This window comes from Anolis carolinensis, chromosome 1 (genome assembly GCF_035594765.1).
Source record: "Anolis carolinensis isolate JA03-04 chromosome 1, rAnoCar3.1.pri, whole genome shotgun sequence".
In the NCBI taxonomy this organism is placed as follows: domain Eukaryota; kingdom Metazoa; phylum Chordata; class Lepidosauria; order Squamata; family Dactyloidae; genus Anolis; species Anolis carolinensis.
In genome coordinates this window covers 189,164,424-189,186,943 of record NC_085841.1, presented here as the reverse complement: position 1 = coordinate 189,186,943, position 22,520 = coordinate 189,164,424, and the positions used below count along the sequence as shown (strand labels likewise).

General features: G+C 45.0%; 1 protein-coding gene and 1 long non-coding RNA gene across 3 annotated transcripts in view; one reads left to right on the top strand and one right to left on the bottom strand.

Annotated features, from left to right (window-relative positions):
• LOC103280281 (uncharacterized) overlaps positions 1 to 7,551 on the bottom strand; it is a 93,199-nt gene extending 85,648 nt beyond the window's left edge. For both annotated transcript variants that reach the window (XR_010000775.1, XR_010000774.1), the window contains exon 1: positions 2,345 to 7,551. This is a non-coding gene — a long non-coding RNA (uncharacterized LOC103280281). The remainder of the gene's footprint in view (positions 1 to 2,344) is intronic.
• A 5,977-nt stretch (positions 7,552 to 13,528) lies between these two features.
• Positions 13,529 to 22,044, top strand: fzd5 (frizzled class receptor 5). The gene has a single exon (XM_008118778.2). It carries the CDS (start codon positions 14,078 to 14,080, stop codon positions 15,830 to 15,832), a length of 1,755 nt encoding a protein of 584 aa, XP_008116985.2. The 5' UTR covers positions 13,529 to 14,077; the 3' UTR covers positions 15,833 to 22,044.
• The last annotated feature ends 476 nt before the right edge of the window (positions 22,045 to 22,520 follow it).

Below are 22,520 nucleotides of genomic sequence, written 5' to 3'. Positions count from 1 at the left end.
ACAAATACTAAGCAATGTTATTTCCAAAGGGATGAGGGCATTAACAGAGGTTTAACTTCAGAGGGGCAGCTAAGGTTGCAAAGTATGAAGAATTATCTTTAAATGACCCACTGAGTAAGACTAATAGAGTTTGGAGAGCCTAGATCAGGTATGGGCACGCCTGTGGCCTCTTGGGCTCTTTTCTCGGTCCCTCCTCTCTCACACCATCCTATTCTTTCTTCCTTCTCTCTTTCCTTCCTCCTTACCTCCCTCCCTCCCTCCATCCATCCTTCACTTCCACCCTTTTGTCCTTCCTTCCCTCTTTCCTCCCTCCTTCCCTTTTTCCTTCCTCCTTTCCTCCTATGGGATGTTTAGCTGGGAGCAGAGAGGGAACATGAGAACTATGTTTCAAGATTTAAAAGGGTGTCCCATTGAGGAGGAGGGAGGGGGGAAACTGACTTTCTGCTGATCTAGATAGAGACCAGGGCACAAGGGAGCAATGGGTTCAAATGTAAGGGAAAGAGATTAGACTGAAAAGATTAGGAAGAACTTCCTTAGAAAAAGCTGTTGGAGATTGGCACAGGCTGCCTGGGAGTGTGGTGAAGCCTCTTTCTCGGCTTTTCCATAGAGGCTATCTATTTGGAGTGTTTTGATAGTGCCTCCCTGCATGGCAGGAGGTTGGACTAGATGGCTCTTAGGGGTCTCTTCCAGCCCTAGGATTCTACAAGTGTATATCAGGAGTAGGCAATATGGGGTCTCATGGATACACTTTTTCTCCCCCATCCACCATCTCATCCTGACCAAGGCCAACTTTGGGATCCAAATTTCTGCCTCTGAAAAAAGAGAAAGTTGGGAAAGGGCAGGGAGGGGACTTGGAGAAAACCCCCCTCCAGGCCCACCCACTTCGCCTTACGGCCCCCAAGTTGAAAAGTTTACCCATGCCTGGCCTAGATGGTGTAGAGCAGTGGTTCTCAACCTGTGGGTCCCTAGATGTTTTGGCCTTCAACTCTTAGAAATCCTAACAGCTGGTAACCTGGCTGGCATTTCTGGGAGCTGTAGGCCAAAGACCTGGTTGAGAACCACTGGTGTAGAGGTTTGGGCATTGGGCTAGAACTCAGGAGACAATGGTTTGAATCCCTGCTCAGCCATGGAAATCAACTAAGTGAGCTTGGGCAAGTCACACTGTCTCAGTCTCAGAGGAGGGCAAAGGCAATCCTCCTCCGAACAAATCTTGCCATGAAAACTATGTGATAGGGTCACCATAAGTCAGAAAGAATAGGAAAGCATACACCACCACCATTACTACCAACAACAACAAATGGGGTATTTCCCAAATACCATAATGTATACTATTGACTAATCAGTTTTAAAATATCTTGCTAAACTCTTGTCAAGAAGATATTTTATTGGATTTCACAGTTGGCCCTTCCACACAGCCATATAACCCAGAATATCAAGGCAGAATAACCCACAATATTTGCTTTGAACTGGGTTATCTGAGTCCACACTTCCATATATTCCAGTTCAAAGCAGATAATGTGGGATTTTATTCATCTATGTGGAAGGGACCAGCGTGTCCACAGTCTGAAAGTGTTAAAGGCGAAGGTTTATGCCATGTTTATTCTGCACCTTTAAAAGAAAATTAAAAGAAATAGCCCTACCCACATAATTAAAATCTGAGAAGAAAATTGTGGTTGTGTAATCTTACAAAAGCTGTTCAGGAAAAGATTTTTGGTTTAATGGTTCAGCAGAGTCAGAAAATTAATCCTTTTAAAGCTGCAATCCTGTGGTCACGTAGCTGACATAGTGTACTGTGCATTATCTTTAGACCCAGTTCAGCATGCTTCAAAGTAAACAAGTATAGAACTGTGGTATAAATCCAGCATTTCCAATCCACTTAGAGCATCTTTCCAAAGTCTCAGGAAGACTGATACTGCCTGAACATCATTTCTCTGAAGATAGCAGAGAATGAGAAAATGGGCCCTTCCACACAGCCATATAACCCAGGATATCAAGGCAGATAATCCACAATATCTGCTTTGAACTGGGTTATCTGTGTCCACGCTGGCATATAATCCAGTTCAATGCAGATAATGTAGAATTGTATACAACTGTGTAGAAGGGGCCGTAGATACCTCTTGAAGGCACAGGAGCTTTGCCAAAAAGAAAAGAACTCTTGCCAGAATACAAGTATATTTATTGATCAGGACAGGACACCTATGTGTCCAGGATAACATCTAGTAAATTGTCTTCAGAAATAAGAGAAGGAGCTGAAATATGAGAAAGCATTTCCTGGATATCAGCTTTTGTAAAGGAGGGAGGAATGAATCAGGAAATATGACTATTAGCTGTGATGCCTACTTACATTGGACCCATTTTATTGCAGAGCTGGCAGAATGTCTCTGAATGTTGCCTTCCTTTGTGAATCATCGGCAAAGGTCTTCCTTGGCTGCATAGCTGTGCTGGCATCCAATAATAAGCTGCCACAGTGTTGCAGTCCAGCCCTGGAGAATCATCAGCTGCCACTACTTGGCAGTGATGGGGAGAGAATAGGAATCAGGTTAGGAAGTAACAGCTGAACTCAGCTGGGAGGGAAAGGGAAATTAGGTTCACACAGAGATGAAGTGCATGCTCTTTTCCCTTCCCCTGGGAGCCCAAAGCAGCCATATCTTCGTGGCCTGAATTCTCTATCTTCTCACCCATAAAAAGCAGCTGCAGGCTTGAGAGTGGCTAGCAAGAGAGGTTTAAGGATGGAGCATAATGGCAAGATAATACCTCTGAGGGTTTCCGAATACAGTAGAGTCTCACTTATCCAAGCCTCGCTTATCCAAGCCTCTGGATTATCCAAGCCATTTTTGTAGTCAATGTTTTCAATATATTGTGATATTTTAATGCTAAATTCATAAATACAGTAATTACAACATAACATTACTGCGTATTGAACTACGTTTTCTGTCAAATCTGTTTTATAACATGATGTTTTGGTGCTTAATTTGTAAAATCATAACCTAATTTTATGTCTAATAGGCTTTTCCTTAATCCCTCCTTATTATCCAAGATATTCGCTTATCCAAGCTTCTGCCGGCCCGTTTAGCTTGGATAAGTGAGACTCTACTGTACCATAGTTAGAGCTGGGTTCCAGTCCTCTCATTCTGTGAAGCAGCCTCTGCAGCTTGAAAGTTTTAGGTGCCATGAAAAGGTGAGACATGAACGTATTATTTCACTGCCATGAATTAGAAGTCGTGCTTGTAAGACTTTCTACCTCAAAAGACAAAGTAACTTGTCCACTTTGGGAAATTACGCACCTTGATTTGAGTAGGTACAGGATGCCATTTACTGGTTCACCCCAGGCAGTAAAATATATTAGGCCCACTCAGCTGGACTGCTGTATCTTTAACAGTGATATGAAAAGCAGAAGTTGGTAGAATGTAAAAATACATGTCCGCATTGGAGAAAGCCACATGTGTTAGCATCTACGTCATGCAAACTGATGAGGGTCCAGAAGACATGCCAAGAAAGACAGAGAGAGAAAGCTAACCTGTCTTACAAGTTTGTTTAGAAGTTAATTAAAGTTGAAATACAATGTCATAGTGTCCTGAGCCAAAGGAATCATGCGAGCTACTAAGCATAAGAAGCAATTGAATGGATAAATAACTAACTGCTACTTTCCATTGAAACGGGATCAGAATAGCCACACAGTATGCGAGCCAGGCAAAAATGAAATCACTTATGTCCAAGGCGGGTGACAATTCAGCTCTGAGGGGGGAAACGGGAAAGAGTTAACATTCTTAGAGCAGACTGGGGAGGACAAAGGCACATGTTGAAAGGTTAATAGGTTATACAGTACTTTAACCTTTCCACTTCACTAACTTGATGTGTTCCTTCTCTCCCATTCAGGCTGCTTTAAGCCAGCCTCCAAGCATAATAGACAGCATGTTTATAAAAAGCAGATTGATGTAGCATTAAGCCTTTCTCAAGCTGTTTACACATGGGATGCGAATTAGGAATGGCATTTTTTCCTCTCTGTTTCTTTTAAAGCCATGCTATTTAACACAGAATACAATCAGTGGGGTGGGTTATGTGCTGGGCTGTGTGTTGTGGCAGTAGACTTTTCTTACGGGCATTTAAACAAATTGGTTTACAGGCTGAGAAGACTGGAGGGCACACCTTTAATCTTCCTTTGTGGAAAATGGATAGCAAAGAGTCCCTATCGTCAAGGAAGTTGAATAGTTTTGTACCCGGTGAGGCCACTCAGCTTTGCCCCAGGAGGCCTGAGTTCTTCATCCCATGGCTCCAGCCACACACTTGATGGGTGGCCTTGAGCAAGTCAGCCTCAGTTATCCTCCTATAAAATGGGAGTCATAGTGACAGTCTTGGCAGGGCTGCCTTTAGGATTAAAGTGAGGAAACATTCTTGTTATTCTCCCCAATGTCTCAGTGATAAGGTGACTACAAAGTCAATAAAGAAGTCACGCCAGGCAACCAACAGGGTTGGCCTAAGTATAGCTGTTGTTTTGGGAGACAAAATAAGGACATTATCCCCCAAGTATGAATTCTGTACCTTCTTGAAATTTTATTTCAGTCTCCAAAATTCCAGTATTGCTAAAAAAGAATGAAATGCAAGTGAATCATACCTGGACCTCTTCTATCTGCTGTGCTCACATTCCCTTAGTAACTTTGGCTTTTTCTTGTGATTTCTGTGTGCTCAACAGAGTATTACAGCTAGCTGTCTAAGTACTGAGAACAATTTCTCATCCGGTTGTTGGTTAGTCCCTAGTTAAAGGAGATGTATAAAGTCAATTGTTGAGTGATGAGTCAATGCAGAGGTTAATCCATTTGATCCAATGGTTCTACTTTAGTTGGGAGTAAGAATAGGATATAGGCATATATGAACAAATTCTGTCTAATATGCTGGTCTCTGTCGTCATGACCAGTTTGCGATTATTTCTGCATTCCCACTTTGTGGCTTGCAGGGCACCCTGGGGGCCAGGGGTGGCTCAAGCTATACACGAACTATGCAATTGTGGAAGGCACAATCCTCTAGGGGGTGCAGTTGAGGCGCCTCTGAGAGCGCAATTAGCCTGCCTCCAAGCCGGCCTGCTTGCCTCCGCTTCTCTCTCTGCTGGGCTTCCACCGCCCCTCCAAAGCCGGGAGGGGAAAGAGTGAAGGAGCATCAAAGCCGGGAAAACAACAGAAGCGGCTGCAGCTCCCTCGCCCTCCCACCGCCTCTCCAAAGCCAGTGGGGAGCGTGAAGGAGCACCCATCCCCACGCCGCGAGGCCCTGCAGCAGCTTCTGTTGTTTTCCCACGCCACGGCCTCGCGGCATGGGGACGAGTGCTCCTTCGTTCCCCCCCCCCCAGCTTTGGAGCCTTCCAGGTCGCGGTGTAGGAAAACAACAGAAGCTGCTGCGGCTCCCTCGCCCTCCCACCGCCCCTCCAAAGCCGGGAGGGGGGAGAAAGAGCGAAGTAGCACTTGATTTTGGGAGGGGGGAAATACTCCTTGCTTACACTTGAAAATTACTTGGGGCCGGCCCTGCTGGGGGCTGAGAAGTCCTCTTGTGGGACACAGTGACCAGATCAGCAGCATCAGCTAAACAAACATCTCTTGCAACTCATATTGAGCCTGGATTTAACAGTCTTAAATGCTTTGGGGACAGCAAGCATATATTCTCATGCAACATCACATGGGATTTGAAGCTTCTGCACAGCATATAAGACAGTTTACATGTCCACTCTGTTTTTTGGGGTTTTTTTTTTTTTTGGAACTACTGTGCCAACTTCCACTGGTGCAAAGCAAGGGACCTTTGAGGTCAGGCTGAGTGAATAAGTAACTTAAGCCTTGATCTCTGGGAGAAAACAGTGCTTCACAAGCTCAATTCCTGACTACCTCTTTGTGGACTGAAACATTGCCCAAACTTTGTTGGAAAGAGGGAATGCTGTTATGAGTTAGGAAGGTGGGACTGAAAGTTCCTTTGGATAGACTTTCCCAACCTAGTGTCTTCTGGATTTGTTGAAGTCAATGCCCCCCACCTTCTAGCATGGTAACGCTGGCTGGAATTGGTGGGAGTTGTAATCCATCACATCTGGAGGGAAGACTGTCTTTAGAACTTTAGTATCCAGATATTTTGAACTTCCACTCCTATCATCACTGCTGACTTGGAATTCTGGAACTTGAAATCTAAAGTACTGTAAGTGGAGAATCAAAAGTCCCTCCTCCTGTTTAGAAGACTGAGATAACCTGCCTAATTCTCAGTCTCCAGTTGCCCATGGAAAGAATATAGGCCTGCTCCAAAACTCAGTACAGTAGAGTCTCATTTATCCAAGACTCGCTTATCCAAGGTTCTGGATTATCCAATGCATTGGAGTCAATGTTTTCAATATATCGTGATATTTTGGTGCTAAATTCATAAATACAGTAATTACAACATAACATTACTGCGTATTGAACTACTTTTTCTGTCAAATTTGTTGTATAACATGATGTTTTGGTGCTTAATTTGTAAAATCATAACCTAATTTGATGTTTAATAGGCTTTTCATTAATCCCTCCTTATTATCCAAGATACTCGCTTATCCAAGGTTCTGACAGCCCATTTAGCTTGGATAAGTGAGACTCTACTGTACCTACTGACTAATCCATCTCTATGCTAGATTGCAGTCCCGTTGTCAAGAACACATTTCTGGTTTTTTCTCTAAATTGTTTACTACTGAGCTTATCTCACTAATTCAGGGAAGGTTATGTTTATGTGCCTTCACATCGCCTGTTTACTTATGGGACCTCAGGGATTTCACTGGGTTTTCTCAGACAAGGATCATTCAAGGGTCGTTTTGCCAGTTCCTTTCTCTGAAATACAATCCAGAGAATTTGGTATTTCTTGGTGGTCCAATGTTGGTGGGAAAAGATGGCAGGATCAATAGTCTATTAACACATATGAAAAATAGTTAGAGACAATGGGTTTATCTACACTATAGAATTAATGCAGTTCGATACCACTTTAACTGCTGCAGTTCAATGCATTAGAAAGTGGGAGTTATACAGCATTGAATGCTTGCCTTATATATGTTGTGCTCCGCCCTGAGTCCTGCAGGGTGAGAAGTCCCGAATATAAATACTTTAAATAAATAATAAATAATTATAGTTTTACAAGGCCTTTAGCCTTATAAAGAAACTGGCAAAATTGCCTTAAAATCCCCATGTAATTCATGGGGTCATCATAAATCGACAGGCAATTTGAAGGCACAGACACACAACCTATACCCATTTTCAGATGTCATCCGTAATAGCCACCAGGTGAAAGAGGATAAAGATCTAAACCAAATAGGTGTGAACGAAGTAACTATCCCCTTTCCTGGAAAGGAGGAACACAACAATGTCTTCCATGGCCACCACCATCTCCAAATGCCACTTTAATGAATTGTGCTTAGCACCACCAGAGAGGTGCTAAATGCTGCCAGGCTGAAGTGATTAGCACCTCTTCACAGAACTTGATTGTGCCAAACAATACACAGACATTCCACACCAAAACCCAGAGAGGAAACCAGCCACTTGTTGCCAGTAACTGACTGGGTTTGCGATGTAGATGACAGACGTGGCCATAGCTTACTCTTCTGCCGATCCACCTGGGATAAGTCTCCTACCCTTTCTGAAGTTTGGGCGAGACTGGCTGCACAATCATTGGAAAGCTCTAGCAGCCTCCAAAAGTGATATTTATTTATTTATTTTTCAAACTTATATGCCGCCACTCCCCTAGGGCTCAGAGTGGCTTACAAGAACCGGCTAAAATCAATAATTTAAAAAACATCTTAAAAACATCTTTTAAAAAAAATCTTAAAAACATCCTAAAAGCATCTTTTAAAACATCAACAACAGAACTCAAAAGCCTGTCGAAACAGATGTGTCTTACATGCCCTGCGGAAGGCTGACAAGTCCCGCAAGGCACGAACTTCAGGTGGCAAGGTGTTCCAGAGAGATGGCACCACTACTGAAAAGGCTCTGCGTCTAGTTGTTGTTAGATGCAAGGTCTTAAAACTGGGAACTTCCAATAGGTCTTGGTCCTCAGAACGGAGGGATATGTCATGTTCAGAGCTTGGGAAAGTTACTTTTTGGGGCCAGACTCCAAATAGTATGCTCCTAACCCATGCTGTGGGAGTGTGTTGTCACCCCCCCCCTAAAAGTAACTTTCCCAAGCTATGCATATCTGGAAGAGGCTGTTTTCCAAAGAAACCATTAGGATGGGAGAATTAGTCTCACTAAAGTGATTTTGTGCAGCTGTTTTGTCAGTCTATTCAGAATGACTCCCAAAGCATTTCTATCCACTGGAACCACAGTTGCCACCCTGGCGTTATTTCCATCTCTAGTTCTCAATAATTTCTAATCTTTCTTCTCTCTTCGTCTTCAACTCTTCATCTTGGATAGAGGTGATTAGTGAGATGATGCCTCAGAGGTCTGTACTGGGCCTGGTGTTGTTTAGCATCCTGATCAATGGCTTACAATAGATGATGGAATAGAAGGCATGCTGATCACATTTTCTGATGACACCAAAATAGAGGGAATAGTTAATACCCCAAAGGATAGGAACAGTGTTCAAAATGAACTCAATTGATTGAAGAACTGGGTTAAAACCAGTAAAATCATCTTTAACAGTGATAAATATAAGGAATTTTCTTAGAGCTGACATAGGTCAGCAATGACATGAAGGTACACAACAACAACAAACTACATCTTGGCAAGAGAAATGAAATGTGCAAACATAGGATGTCTGACACCTTGGTTGAAAGCAGTGCACGTGAAAGGGATCTAGGAGCCTTCGTGGGCCAGAAGCTGAACGTGAGTCAACACTGTGATAAAGTAGCCAACAAGCCAATGTAGTTCTGTGATGCATCAGTAGGAGTAATACTGGTCATATCACGAGAAATAGTAGTGCTGCTGTTTTGGTGAGATCTCATCTGGAATACTGTGGCCAGTTCTCAGAACTACAGTTCAAGAAAGTTATGGATAAGCTGGAACATGTCTAGAGAAGATAGATCAGTATGATCTGGAAATCAAGGCATATGAGGAATGCTGAAGGGAGCTTGGTGCTATGTTGGAAAAGAGATGGTGACATGATAACTGTTTTCACTTATTTGAACAGATGTTGTGTAGAAGTGATCTTGTTTTCTGCTGCTCCAGAGATTAGAAGACAGACCAGTGGGTTCAAATCAGAGGAATTCCATATTAATATTAGGAGGAATATCTTGATTGAAAGAACTGCTTGACAATTCCACAGATTGCCTCAAGCTGGTGAACTCTCTTCTTGGATAGGCATCTTTCAGGACTACCTTGGTAATGTGTTTGGCTGGACTAGATGGCCCTTGCATTCCCTTCCAATTCTATGACACTATACTATGAAGAAGAGTACATCACAGATCTGCAAGAGCATAGCAAGGCTGTTAACAAGGTCTCTTGGAGGATTCTCGTTTAGAGGGTCACCCAAAGTTGAGCCCAACACAATAGCAAATAACAACAGGAATGACAACTTTGAAAGTGCCAGACACCCTGACTTCCTTTTTACAGTCAACAGCATGACAAAACTGAGATTCACATTTTGAACACCTTCCTCCTTTGATAAATAAGAAGCCTGTGGCCTGACTGCTCAGCTCCGGTCCTCAGCATGCTGCAGAGTGGGGAGTGTGGACTCAGATAACCCAGTTCAAAGCAGATATTGTGGGATTTTGTACCTTGATATTCTGGGTTTTATGGCTGTGTGGAAGGTCCCTAGAACAGAATGGAGCAATAGATTCAAATCAGAGGGGAAAAGTCCACCTAAACTTTAGGAAGTTCTTGATGGTAAGAGCTGTTCAGCAATGGAATATGTCAGAATCTGGTTTAATCTCCTTTTCTGGAGGTTTTTAAGCAGAAGCTGGATGGCCATCTGTCAGGGATGCTTAGATTTTGCTGTTCATGCATGGTAGAATGGGGTTGGTCTGGATAAGTGGTTCCTAACCTGTGGTCCATGGACCACCAGTGGTCTCCAAGAACTAAAATATGGTTCACAGCCTCACCATTACTACACCGTTACAATGAGAGCGACTGCTTTTGTGAAACCCTCTTATAGTGGCGAGGCAATGGGGATGTCAGGAGGGGAGAGGCTGACTACCCACAAAAGTTGCGACAAGCTTCCTGACTGCTGCTTCTCCTCCTCCTCCCTCCCCCTGAGAGGAGCCATTCCATGTGGCACCTGGAAGGGGGGCATCTTGGTGTCTTCGTTTTTAGGCCTGTTCCTGGGATTTTTGGGGGGCGCTGATTCAGAAAATGGCATTGGATAGACCACATCAGCTCTAGATTATTAAATATGGTTTTCTGTGGCTGAGCAGATAGCAACTACTGGATGACATATGTTCTGTATTAGAAACTAGAGCTGAAGTGGTCTATCCAATGCTATTTTCTGAATCAGCACCCCAAATAACTGAACAAAATCTAAAGTTGACCAGAAACTGATTGGTAACCCTTTTGGTGCTAAGGTTGCAGAATGGTCCCTGGTCAAAAAAGATTGGGAACCACTGGACTGGATGGTCCACGTGATCTTTTCCAACTCTTTGATTCTATGAAATGGCCATGTATACAAGCTCATTCCTTGAATGATTCTATTCTGTGATTCTATGAAGCTGCCTCAACAGAACCAGCCAATATATTTTTCTGCCTGAAGTGGCAAGAAAATGACTTAAATAATAATTTGCCTCCTGTTCATGATGACCCAACCCACCTCACTTTGCCTAACAGTAGAACCAGAGTTTCCTTTCCCCCATTATATGGCAGATATTGGGAGTCAAGATGGTGATGAGTGGGGAATACAATACCAAGTCTTTGAAAGATGCATGTTTCCTGGCCATAGTCACTTACTCAAATCTCATCCCTAAACCAAGACCCTACCAAGCTTGCCCAGGGAGATTGAGATTGGTGGAAGGAAGTATTCTCTCTTCTAGTTCTAGTTAAGCATTCCCAACAAAAGTAGAGAAGGGACCTATCAGACCAGGAAGCCTGATTTCTCCCCCAAAGTATGACAAAGACACTGCTTTGCCCAACACCCCCATGCAGGCCCATAGCCAGAATTTTGATCTTGGGGGGGGGGGGGGGGGGCTGAGTCTGAGTGAGAGAGGATCTACCCTAGCAAACCTTTTGTATCATTATCCCAATACCCCCATGCATATGGGATATATTGAGCATGGTGATCAGATCATGATATGAATAAACATAACAGTTTAAATAATACCAGTAAGGCCTTTTCATGGACCACCCTGAGAATTTCAGGGGGGGGGGGAAGGGGGCTGAAGCCCCTCAAGCCCCCCCCCCCCCCCAATCCCGCTACATGCCTGCCATGATGCCCTGAAAAGCCTGCCACCTCTGCCCTCCTGCTGCAGAAGTCCGTTCCTGGCTCTGGAGAGCTTAGTTTTGTTGAGAGGCAGTCATACTAAAGTTTGACACAATTCAAGCGACATACACATGTTCTTACATGTATTGATTCATAAAGCACAGGGTGGCATTTCAGTTTCGCAACAGCTTTGAAAATGAGAGAGAACGTGTCCAAGGTTATCCGCACGAACACTCCCAATGGACAAGAGTGCGGCACAAGATGCTGCGGGGAGGGTGGTGGGTGACATCAAAGTATTCAGAGGGAGACCTAGCCTGGATTTACACTGTCATATAATCCAGTTCAAAGCAGATAACTGGATGATATGGCAGTGTAGATGGGGCCTTAGTCATCATCTAAGCTACTACCTCTCTACTACTGCCAGTCCATTCAGCTTCTGTACATTGAATGGAAGGAGGCATCATTTTGTTTTTGGCCACATGGCCAGGCTTGTAGGGAATTGTTCAGCCCTCACTGTTTAGCCACTGTGTCCCATGGATTCATGGGGCAAAGATATCTATAGTAAATAAGGTGCTTTGCTCGGGAAACGTTACAGGTTCAGGAGACTGTTGAACCCATGGCTCCCCAGGGGCCACTAGTCTGCCATTTTAGATGGGCTTTCGATCTGGCCCAGCAAGGCTCTTTTTATGTTGGGGAAAGTCTTCATCAAAACCCCTGAAAGTCAATCACTATAGAAAATGCTGAGCAAAGGGGGCCCGTGTTCCTCCTCAGTATAAAGCCACATGCTATGTTCTTCTGATGTAAAAATGCCACAGTTGACCCCTTTAAAATGGGCTTGTGTTGTTAGGAAAGCGCCTTTTGTTATCTGAACGGCCAAGTCCTGCCCATGTTTACTCAGGAATAAGTCACACTGGTTTCATTTGAATTTGCCTCCGAAGAAGTAGGGCCAGTGGGCACACGTACGGGGCAAGGGCTCTTCCTGAAACTACGCTTTGGACTTTCCTCCCAGGTTAGTGGAGTAAGGATTAAAAAGGGGCGTACTCACACTGTACCTGGAAGCAGCCTGATATCACTCTACTGCCACTGCTTCATACTTTCATAGAATCCTAGAGCTGGAAGAGACCTCGTGGGCAATCCAGTCCAACCCCTTTCTGCCAAGAAGCAGGAAAATTGCATTCAAAGCACTCCCGACAGATGGCCATCCAGCCTCTGCTTAAAAGCCTCCAAAGAAGGAGCCTCCAACACACTCCGGGGCAGAGAGTTCCACTGCTGAACAGCTCTCACTGTGAGGAAGTTCTTCCTAATGTTCAGGTGGAATCTCCTTTTCTGTAGCCATTGCTCTGCATCCTAGTCTCCTCCCTCTGACTTCCCCTCACATATTTATATATGGCCATCATCATGTCTCCTCTCATCTGTTTCTTTTGCAGGCTAAACATGTCCAGCTCTTTAAGCCACTCCTCATAGGACTTGTTTTCCAGATCCTAGATCATTTTAGTTGCCCTTCTCTGAACAAATTCCAGCTTGTCAACATCTCCCTTAAGATAACCCAGTTCAAAGTAAATATTGTGGGATTTTCTGCCTTGATATTCTGGGTTATATGGCCCTGAGGGCTCTTCAGCCCTAGGTAAAGGTAAGTTTCCTCCTGACATTAAGTCCAGTTGTGTCCGACTCTGGAGGTTGGTGCTCATCTCCATTTCTAAGCCAAAGAGCCGGTGTTGTCCATAGAGACTCCCAAGAGCATGTGGCCGGCATGACTGCATGGAACACCGTAGCGGTACCTATTGATCTACTCACATTTGCATGTTTTCAAACTGCTAGGTTGGCAGAAGCTGGGGCTAACAGCGGGAGTTCACTCCGCTCCCCGGATTCAAACCGCTGACTGGGTTATATGGCTGTGTGGATGGGCCCTGAGTCAACACTGCCATATAACCCACTTAAAAGCAGATAATGTGGGATTTTATTCAGCTCTGGGGAAGGGACCGTCAGTCAGGTAGGTTACGCCTGACTGGGGAGGCTCCATTTGGACGGGAATTCTTTCCCCCTCCCTCCCCCCCCGCCCCTCCCCCCGCCGCCCCTTCCTCCTCCTCGCGCACATTCAAGAGCGGGCGCGAGGCGGATACTTTTTTTTTCCCTTCCTTCCCTCAGTGAGAACAAACCTCCGAGCCGGGCGCGAGGCGGGCCGGGGGGGGGCGTGTCCAGGGCCGAGGGGCGTGGCTAAAGGGCGGCCCCAGCCAGCCAGCGAGCCAGTCCTGCCTGAGCGGCGCAGGTGGCTCGCGGGCGGAGAGAAGGCAGCGGGAGAAGCGAGAGAGCCCTGTCGCTCTCTTTTTTCCTCGCTCTCTCTCCGTGTCTGCCGCGCGCCTCTTGGGCTGGAAGCCGCGCGCGCGCCCTCTCAGCAGAAAGGACAAACTTTTCCTCCTGCTGAGGCGAAGAAGAACGCGGGAAATCCACTTTAATTTTTTTTTTTGAAGGAGACTTTTTTTTTTGAGGGGGACGTGGGCACCTTTTGGAGATGGGAGTCCCTCCTGTGGCGCCCGACTTGTTATGGAGCCGGCTTTTGAGGCTTCCCTTGGGTTTTACCCCCCCGTGAGGCGCCACCTGCTGGAGATGGAGTTTGGAGCAAAACTTGGAAGCTTGGGAACTCTTCCGAGAGGGCAGTAGAGGCTGCCATGTGCGCCCGCTTCCTCTTGATCTGAGCAAGGAGCCGAAACTCCTCATCTTTGCCTTGCTGCTCTTTCCCTCTCTGCTCCAGACCATGGCTGGCTTCATCCTGAGGGAAGGCGCTCTCCTGGGCCTCTTCCTGATGCTGACTGAGGCGTTTGCTCCCCTCTCTGCAGCCTCCTCCTCCTCCAAAGCGGTGACCTGCCAGGAGATCACGGTGCCCATGTGCAAAGGCATCGGCTACAACCTGACCTACATGCCCAACCAGTTCAACCACGACACGCAGGACGAGGCCGGACTGGAGGTGCACCAGTTCTGGCCCCTGGTGGAGATCCAGTGCTCGCCAGACCTCAAGTTCTTCCTGTGTGCCATGTACACCCCCATCTGCCTGCTGGACTATGCCAAGCCCCTGCCCCCCTGCCGCTCGGTCTGCGAGAGGGCCAAGGCCGGCTGCTCCCCACTCATGCGCCAGTACGGTTTCGCCTGGCCCGAGCGCATGGGCTGCGACAAACTGCCCCTCCTGGGTGATGCCGAGCAGCTCTGCATGGACTACAACCGCACTGAGGCCGCCCCTGCTTCCGCCACTACCACTTTCCCCCCCTTTGGCACCAAGCCCACACGCTCAAAGGCCAAAGGGGGCTACAAGGAGAAAGCGCCCTTTGACAGTAGCAGTGGTACATGCAAGAGGGTGTGCGAATGCCGGGAGCCCTTGGTCCCCATCTCTAAAGAGACCCACCCGCTCTACAACAAGATTGAGACGGGCCACGTCCGCAACTGTGCCATCCCGTGCTTCCAGCCCTACTTCACCCAGCACGAGAAGACCTTTGCCACCTTCTGGATCGGCCTGTGGTCCGTCCTCTGCTTCGTGGCCACCTTTGCCACGGTGGCCACATTCCTCATTGACATGGAGCGCTTCCGCTACCCGGAGCGGCCCATCATCTTCTTGTCCGCCTGCTACCTTTTTGTCTCCATTGGTTACATCATCCGGCTGGTTGTGGGCCACGCCAACGTGGCCTGCAACAAGGACTACAATCACATCCACTATGAGACCACGGGGCCAGCTCTCTGCACTGTGGTCTTCCTCCTCATCTACTTCTTCGGCATGGCCAGCTCCATCTGGTGGGTGATCTTGTCGCTCACTTGGTTCCTGGCCGCTGGGATGAAGTGGGGCAATGAGGCCATTGCCAGCTACTCCCAATATTTCCACATGGCTGCCTGGCTCATTCCAAGCATCAAGTCCATAGCGGTGCTGGCTCTGAGCTCAGTGGACGGTGACCCGGTCGCTGGCATCTGCTATGTTGGCAATCAAAACTTAGACAAGCTCCGGGGCTTTGTTTTGGCTCCGTTGGTGGTCTACCTTTTCACTGGGACCATGTTTCTGCTGGCAGGGATTGTGTCGCTCTTCAGGATCCGGAGTGTCATTAAACAAGGAGGCACCAAAACGGACAAGTTGGAGAAGCTCATGATCCGTATTGGCATCTTCACCGTCCTTTATACCGTCCCGGCGACGATCGTGGTGGGATGCTACATCTACGAGCAGCACTATCGGGAGACGTGGGAGATGGCCCAGAACTGCTCCTGCCCCGGGGACAAGAACAGGTTGAGGCCGGACTATGCGGTCTTCATGTTGAAGTACTTTATGTGCCTGGTGGTGGGAATCACCTCGGGGGTCTGGATTTGGTCTGGCAAAACCTTTGAGTCGTGGAAGCGGTTCACGGGGAGGTGTTGTCGGAGTGGAAAGCCTGTGAGTTCTGCCATGTATGGGGAAGCCACTGCGGCTCTAACGGGGAGGTCTGGGATGCCCAGTTCTGCTTCATACCACAAACAAGTCCCGCTCTCCCATGTATGAGAAGCACCTTGCTGGGTCTCACATACACGCAAGACGGGGAGCAGGTAAGCACAGCTCGGCTCCCAGCTGGAAAAGGTTTGGGAGCGTCCCTAAAGAGTCTGTGTCTCCTTGTGGCTTCATCTTGAATTCTGAAAAAGAAGAGGGACTGTGTGTTGTGGCAGTGAGCAGATGCCACTTTGTGTTTCAAAGGTGGAAGGTTTGCTACACCATAACATGGTCTGTGTTCTGCCTCCTTTCTCGGAAAGCGGGCAAGTAAGGAGTGCAGGAGGCCAGATTGTGAGTTGCATGCAGGATGGATCTGTGACCTTTTTAAGAACATGGGAGAATGGCTTAAAGATTGAGGTTGTTAATGAAATAATTGGAGCTGGGGGAGAAGAAAGAGAAGGAGACCTGCTTGAGCTTCCCACATCCTGCTTTGTATTGCTCCAAAGGAGGCCCTGGCTTCTCTCTTTCCTCAGTGTTGAAACAAGAGGTGTGAATGGGCTGTTTTGACAAACAGGAGGAAGGATCAAGGCATGGAAGTTACTTCAGGGCTCCTGCTGGGTGGGAGATTCTGGAAATTTTAGTCCAAAGGTAAATTTCTCAAGATGTGGTGACACATTGAGCAGCCCTTCCTTTCTATTTAGCTGCTCTCTATTTCAGGAAGCCTTGACAATGCGCCCACAGATTTGTCTGCTCACAAGTAAATCAGGAAGGTTTACTTCCAAGTAGACAGGGATAAGATTGCAGCCAGCCGAATATTCTATGTCTCCCATGCAATGCGTCCTTTAGCCCTGAAGATGCTAATTTACTTAGTTGGAGTAATCCTTGTTCACACCCTTTTCAGTGGGTCAGACCTAACTGTAATTTTATAATGCATTGGTTCTTAAAGTTTGTCATATAAAGAAACCCAGTTTCAAAGGAGGGCTCTGCTTTTCCAAAAATAGTGGGACGTGGAACTTAGATTGAGCAGAGTCTGATTTTAGATTTCATTTTTGGAGGGCACCCATTTGCCATGAATTTTACTCATGCCTTTGCCAAATTGAATGCCAGAGTCAAATGACATGTAGTCATTTTCCAAACTACTGTCCTTGTCCTGGTATGTTGCCTTGGCTTAACTACTACTAGAGAGGGTTGAGATGCAAGATGGTGGTTGGTTTCAATGAAAGTTGCAATCCTAAGACTTCTTCCACACAGTTGTATAAAATCCACATTGAATTGGAATATATGGCAGTGTGGACTCAGATAACCCAGTTTAAAGCAGATATTGTGGATTATCTGCCTTGATGTTCTGTGTTATATGGCTGTGTGGAAGGGCCGTCAAGCTCCCCTGCCTAGAAGCTGAGCATGGAAAATGTATTACTTTGGACTATCTCTCCTAAATTCTTCCAGCAATGCAACCTTGGGGACGGTTTGTATTCCAGGTCCAAAAGATAATGTTTTTGGGGCTCTACCAGTAAAGAAGTGTCATGGAATTAATTGTGTTTACTTGTGAGTAGGCATCCACTGCACTTTTTGCAAAGATTTTCCTCATCTCAGTACCATTTCTTTAGACATAAGAAATCCAAAGAGCAACCAGAGGGTGAGGCAAGCAAATTGCTTTATGCTTCAGCAGGCCAGCATTTGGTTTATTTAGAAGCCTGCTTCACTAAGTGAACTGATTTACTCTCTTCTCTGTGAGTTACCTTCCCAACATTGGTCACAGCCTTAAAAGACATGGGCATGTTTTAAATTTCAAACGCCATATTTTGCCCTTGCCTTCATGCTCCCTTTTTGGCTATTTATCCTCCGATTTGCCATTTGTGAGAACAATGTTTTTCTGTCATTTAATGTTTCATAACTGTTTTGAACAGGAAGAAAATCAAGTGTTTTTTTAATGCCTTTTCCCTGATAAAATGAGCCTCTGCCTCAAGTTCAGTCTTTTCTGACTGAATTCAGTCGCATCAAACCATTGTAAGCAAGACAATCAGCCTTCCTCTCTGCAGAAGGGAGACAGGACAATCCAGAGTTTTGAAGCACTGACTGCAGACGCCTTGTAAAGGAAGCTGCTCAGCTTGTAACCAGGATTTGGAAATGTATCATTTTGGGCAACAGCTTTTAAACCCCACATTCCACATGGAAGTGGCCTTTCTGCTACTGCTTCTGCAATCTATTGCCCAGAAAAGTCACGATTCCAAGCTCTCTCTGGAACTTTTAAAATGTATATCCCAAGCCTTCTCATAGGACCCCAGAGGAGTCAGTCTTTCAAAGCCGCAGCAAACTTGCCTGAGATACAGTGGGAGGGGCTGTCATTCCTTTCCCAATGTGAAATGTTTGCACTTTAATTTTACATAAGAAAGGCAGTTGGATGGTGGGTTGAATCTCCTCTGCAAAGATGGGTAGCTTTTTGAACAGCAGTCAGAGTGAGGTTCCTCTCATTGGGAAACAGGGAGGGAAGCCGATTTTAATGTCTGTCTGCAGCAGGCATGGGCAAACTTCAGCTCTCCAAGTATTTTGTACTTCAAAGTTAAGACCCAAACACCTGGAGGGCTGAAGTTTGCCCATGCCTGGTCTACAGGGTGAAGCCATTCTAGAAGACTTTGAGATATTTCAGACATCCATGCATTTTGCTCTTCCTTGGGGAAGGTATCACCATGACCCAAGAAAAATGCGGGTTGAATTCCAGCTAGTGTGCTTCCCCACAAACAGACTGCCATCATGTCCGACCACTGCAGCAGCTCTAAGACTATCAAATATTTTTCCAGGCAGTGCTTTTCTATGGATTTCATTTCCCCACTTAGTCACTGGAAGAATGAATCATCCTTAACTCGCACTCTCTCCCCTCTAATCAAACCAATGCAACTAAGTCGCCCTGAATTCATTGGGTATTCATTTGTGTATGCTGTCACAAATGCTTATATTTGCTTAGTTTTTATCCAGAGATGTTGAAGGAGAAATAAATAGCTACTGTTTTTTTCTATAGTTGCTGGTGTATTTCCTTAGATAGGATGGTGAGGTTCCAAATAGTTTCTGACTTATGGTGTCCATAAGGCAACCTTATCATGGGGGTTACTTGGCAAGATTTGTTCAGAGGGGGTTTGCCTTTGCCTCCCTTCAGAAGCTGAGAGTGTGTGACATGCTCAAGGTCTCCAGTGAGTTGCCATGGTGGGTTTCCAGTGTTCAAACCAGTACAAAACTAGCGCTCATTTAGATTTTTGAAAACTTCAGTTTGGTTAGTCACATTTGAAGGGCAGGGTGGCTGGTCACTTACAGCTACCTCTCTGTTCCAAACTTACATTCAGGTTGGGGCAGCTGTGGATTGCCAAACGTTTGTGGCCTACAATTCCTATCAGTCTTTCCCAGTAGTTTATGAGGAATTGTGGTAGTTTTAGTCCGAAATAGCTAAACATCCAGTTTCCCAACATTTCAATCAGATCTTTCCAGTATTCCTGCTGTACTCCACTAGCAGCTTGCTTAGATTTATTGGGAGTTACCTTAACATTCCTTAACTTCTTCCCCAAGGATTCTTACCGTAAAGAGTAAGATGCATGAATTAATGTGGGCTCTTACATTAGGACAGCATGAGAAGAGAGAGCCACCAGCAGTTCTTTTCCGATGCTGCTGAGATGGAGGCAATCTGTAGGTCTTAAGACTCCAGTCTTTATCTGACCCTGGCATTCCACATCTGCTCCTCACTGCTAGGGTTAGTCAAAAGGAATATGCAGCTTGGAAAGGTCACATCCAGTTCCTGGACCGGATGGCTGTGGCACTGGTGATGTCAAATGTTAAGTGCACAGGCACTGAGGGGAGAAGGAAGTTCAAGGCAAGCTACTGGGGCAAGGGTGGGAACTTTTCCCCTTTCCCACTTGAAGACCACTGAAGGCAGAGGAAAGTTAGGTTGGAGACTGAGGCCAAATTTTCTGCATGTTTTCTGTTTGTAGTGACTATACCCAACTCAGTCTTTTATAGTGTTTTTTCAAAATAGCTACATTGAGCTACAGACAGGAATTTTATCCTTTGGAGCAACTATGTTTCTTTTTGCCGTATGGCAATCTGAGTCTTCCTAACTGACTCTCAAATGTGATGTGGCAACAAGCCATTTATGGGCTGGCTTCCACATCATCCACATGGAGTGTGAACCTCAGCAGCAGGTATTATACCTGCCATACAAGATCCCACGTCAGGTGGATCCTACTCCATAAATGACTTGTTACAACACATTTAAGCTGTGAGGAGACTTCATGGTTTATTTACTTCCATCTACTGAGGTAAAAATTTGGAAGCACATTACCTCTTGGTTCTTGTAGCAGCCAAAGCCTAGGCAGCATGATGGAAGTTGCGGTCTGACCCCAGAGAGGTCTAAAGTATCTGCTACTTAAAAAAAACAAAAAACTGTTGTGTTGGCTTTCCAAGACAGCTTTGTTTGTTAGATGCTGCAGAGCAGTGTCATTAATTAAAACAATTGTTTTTGTCTTAAGCGTCACTGACTTGTAATTGCTGCTATTCTTTTTTCCATGAAGAACTCATGGGCTACTGTATACCTTAGCAATGAGACTTCTCTGTAGACTCTTTAACAATAAAAAGACCTGGGAGGGCTGGTATACCTTGACAGGTGTCATAAAGTGCATCAGTACTAAGCATTCTGAAATTCCCAGATAAGATTTGCTTAATTCCTGAAATCAGCTGACTTTCATACTATTACCCCAATTTATGTATCAAGAAATAATTCATCAACCTTCTCTCCCTGCTCACATTACTAGGATGTGTTTCCTAGTAATTCAAACTTTATCCAAGTTTGGTTTCTATGTACGGCTCCAGTGGTGCAATTTGTCAGGGAGGAGAATTTGGCATCTTTCAATCTGTGCCCACTTTTCTGGCCAAAGCAATAACTGAAGTAAAAAGAACTTAATTGAATTTAACAAGTTGCTACTTACTGGTGCACCATCCTAGATTTTGATTTTTGAGAAATCTCACCTTTATACCTTTTGCGGAACACACTGTATTGTATGAACATGCGCGGCAGCTTACGTTCCTAAAAAGAAAAAGTACCTCAGTGGCTAGCTTTACATCCTCCCATTACTTCCCCAAGAAGGAAACTGCAGCAAACTAGATCAACCCCCCCCCCCCCCAATTTTCAAACCCCCCTCTGAATTTTTTTTCTGGCTGCGGCCCATAGCCTTGTATTTTCTTCCCCAAATAACACAGAACAACATATCTTTTTGGCAAGGTTTAAGAAATACAAATTGTATTACGTATGATAAAGGCAGTTGGGTGAGAACTTTGAAAATCCTCACCTCTCTTTTAATGCCTACTTTTGTTTTTCAATGTTAATTATATGCTGTGTCAGGAGAATGGAGGTCTGGTGAAAAAAATGTTTATCACAGTGCCCAAAGAAGGGGAAAAGGCCGTTTGGCCTTTGTGCCTTTGTGTACAGGTTTAGTCCACTAAATCAGTCTTGTTCAATTTATGGAACTCTCACATTGCATATTATGACTAACTACTTGACAATCTCCTTTATGCCACATAGCTAACGAAGCAGCTGTGGAGCTGCTGGAAGAAGGAATTAGTTGAAATGCTATTTTTCAGATCTGATTCCAGTTGAAAATGTTTGCCTGATATTTCTCAACCTTGATATACAACCAATAATTTAATACAAATAGAGCAGTATCTTTATGAAACACAAACAAGAAACGCTATGCTTTCAGTGTTTTAGAAACATGCTGTTTGCTGTAAGAAAACTGAGAGGGTGATAGCTGCTTATATAATTCTAAATTAACAAGTAAAACTAGAAATTGTATCCCAAAGGCAGAAGACTGTAATGTACAGAATACCACTAGTTTCGCAAGGGTTCCTTTACTCAAGATATTGTGTACTCTTAATATTTTTCAAAACTAAATTGCACCATGTAGCTATAACATGTAAATAGTTGTATTATACATAACTGAATCCCTAGTGAGCCTTTGATACGGGTTGGAACAGGATGTAAATTCTCACGCTGCCAATGAGAAGTCTGTGGTACAAATAACAGAATGGAAACCTGGGGCATTAAATTGCTGTACTTGATGTTAGATTCATGCTTAGGTTGTGCTGCTCTTTCAGTTGTGCCTTGTTGAGATGGAGCTACTGCTTGCAATATGATCAACAATACCATGCCAAAACAGTTTAAAAAAAGAAGACAGAGTTGATTCTGTAAAAAGCTTTAAGAGGAAATAAACCAACTTTGAACGGTCAACTTAATAAATGCCTAAACATGATTTTTGTACCTATGGTCAAGGGATAATTCTCTGTTACAAGAAAGCTGGCTGGTTTGAGTCTTCAGAAATCTATCATTTACAGGACGTGGTCCCATAGCACTCAGCATGCCAGGCTGTTTAAAATGCAGATCATAACTTCCATGATTTTTTAAAATTCTGTGACAAAACCACAGCTTCTGTATGGAATTACACATAGACAACGTAATTGAACCACAAGCTACTCCAACTCAACTGAAAACGATTGTTGTTTTGAAAAAAAAGATCTTTGCTGTTCCCTCTAGGGCCCGACTTTGAGAACATCACATGCCTTTAAGTATAGCTGTACATGTTGCGTTTTGTGAAAATACGAAAGAAACCCAAGAATGTATTTAGAGTCTGTACAAAGTGGACTGCAAAGAAAACATAAGAAGCATACTTTTTTAGATCGAGTTTGTGATTATGGTGAATAGAAAACAAAAATTTACGGGAATGCATTC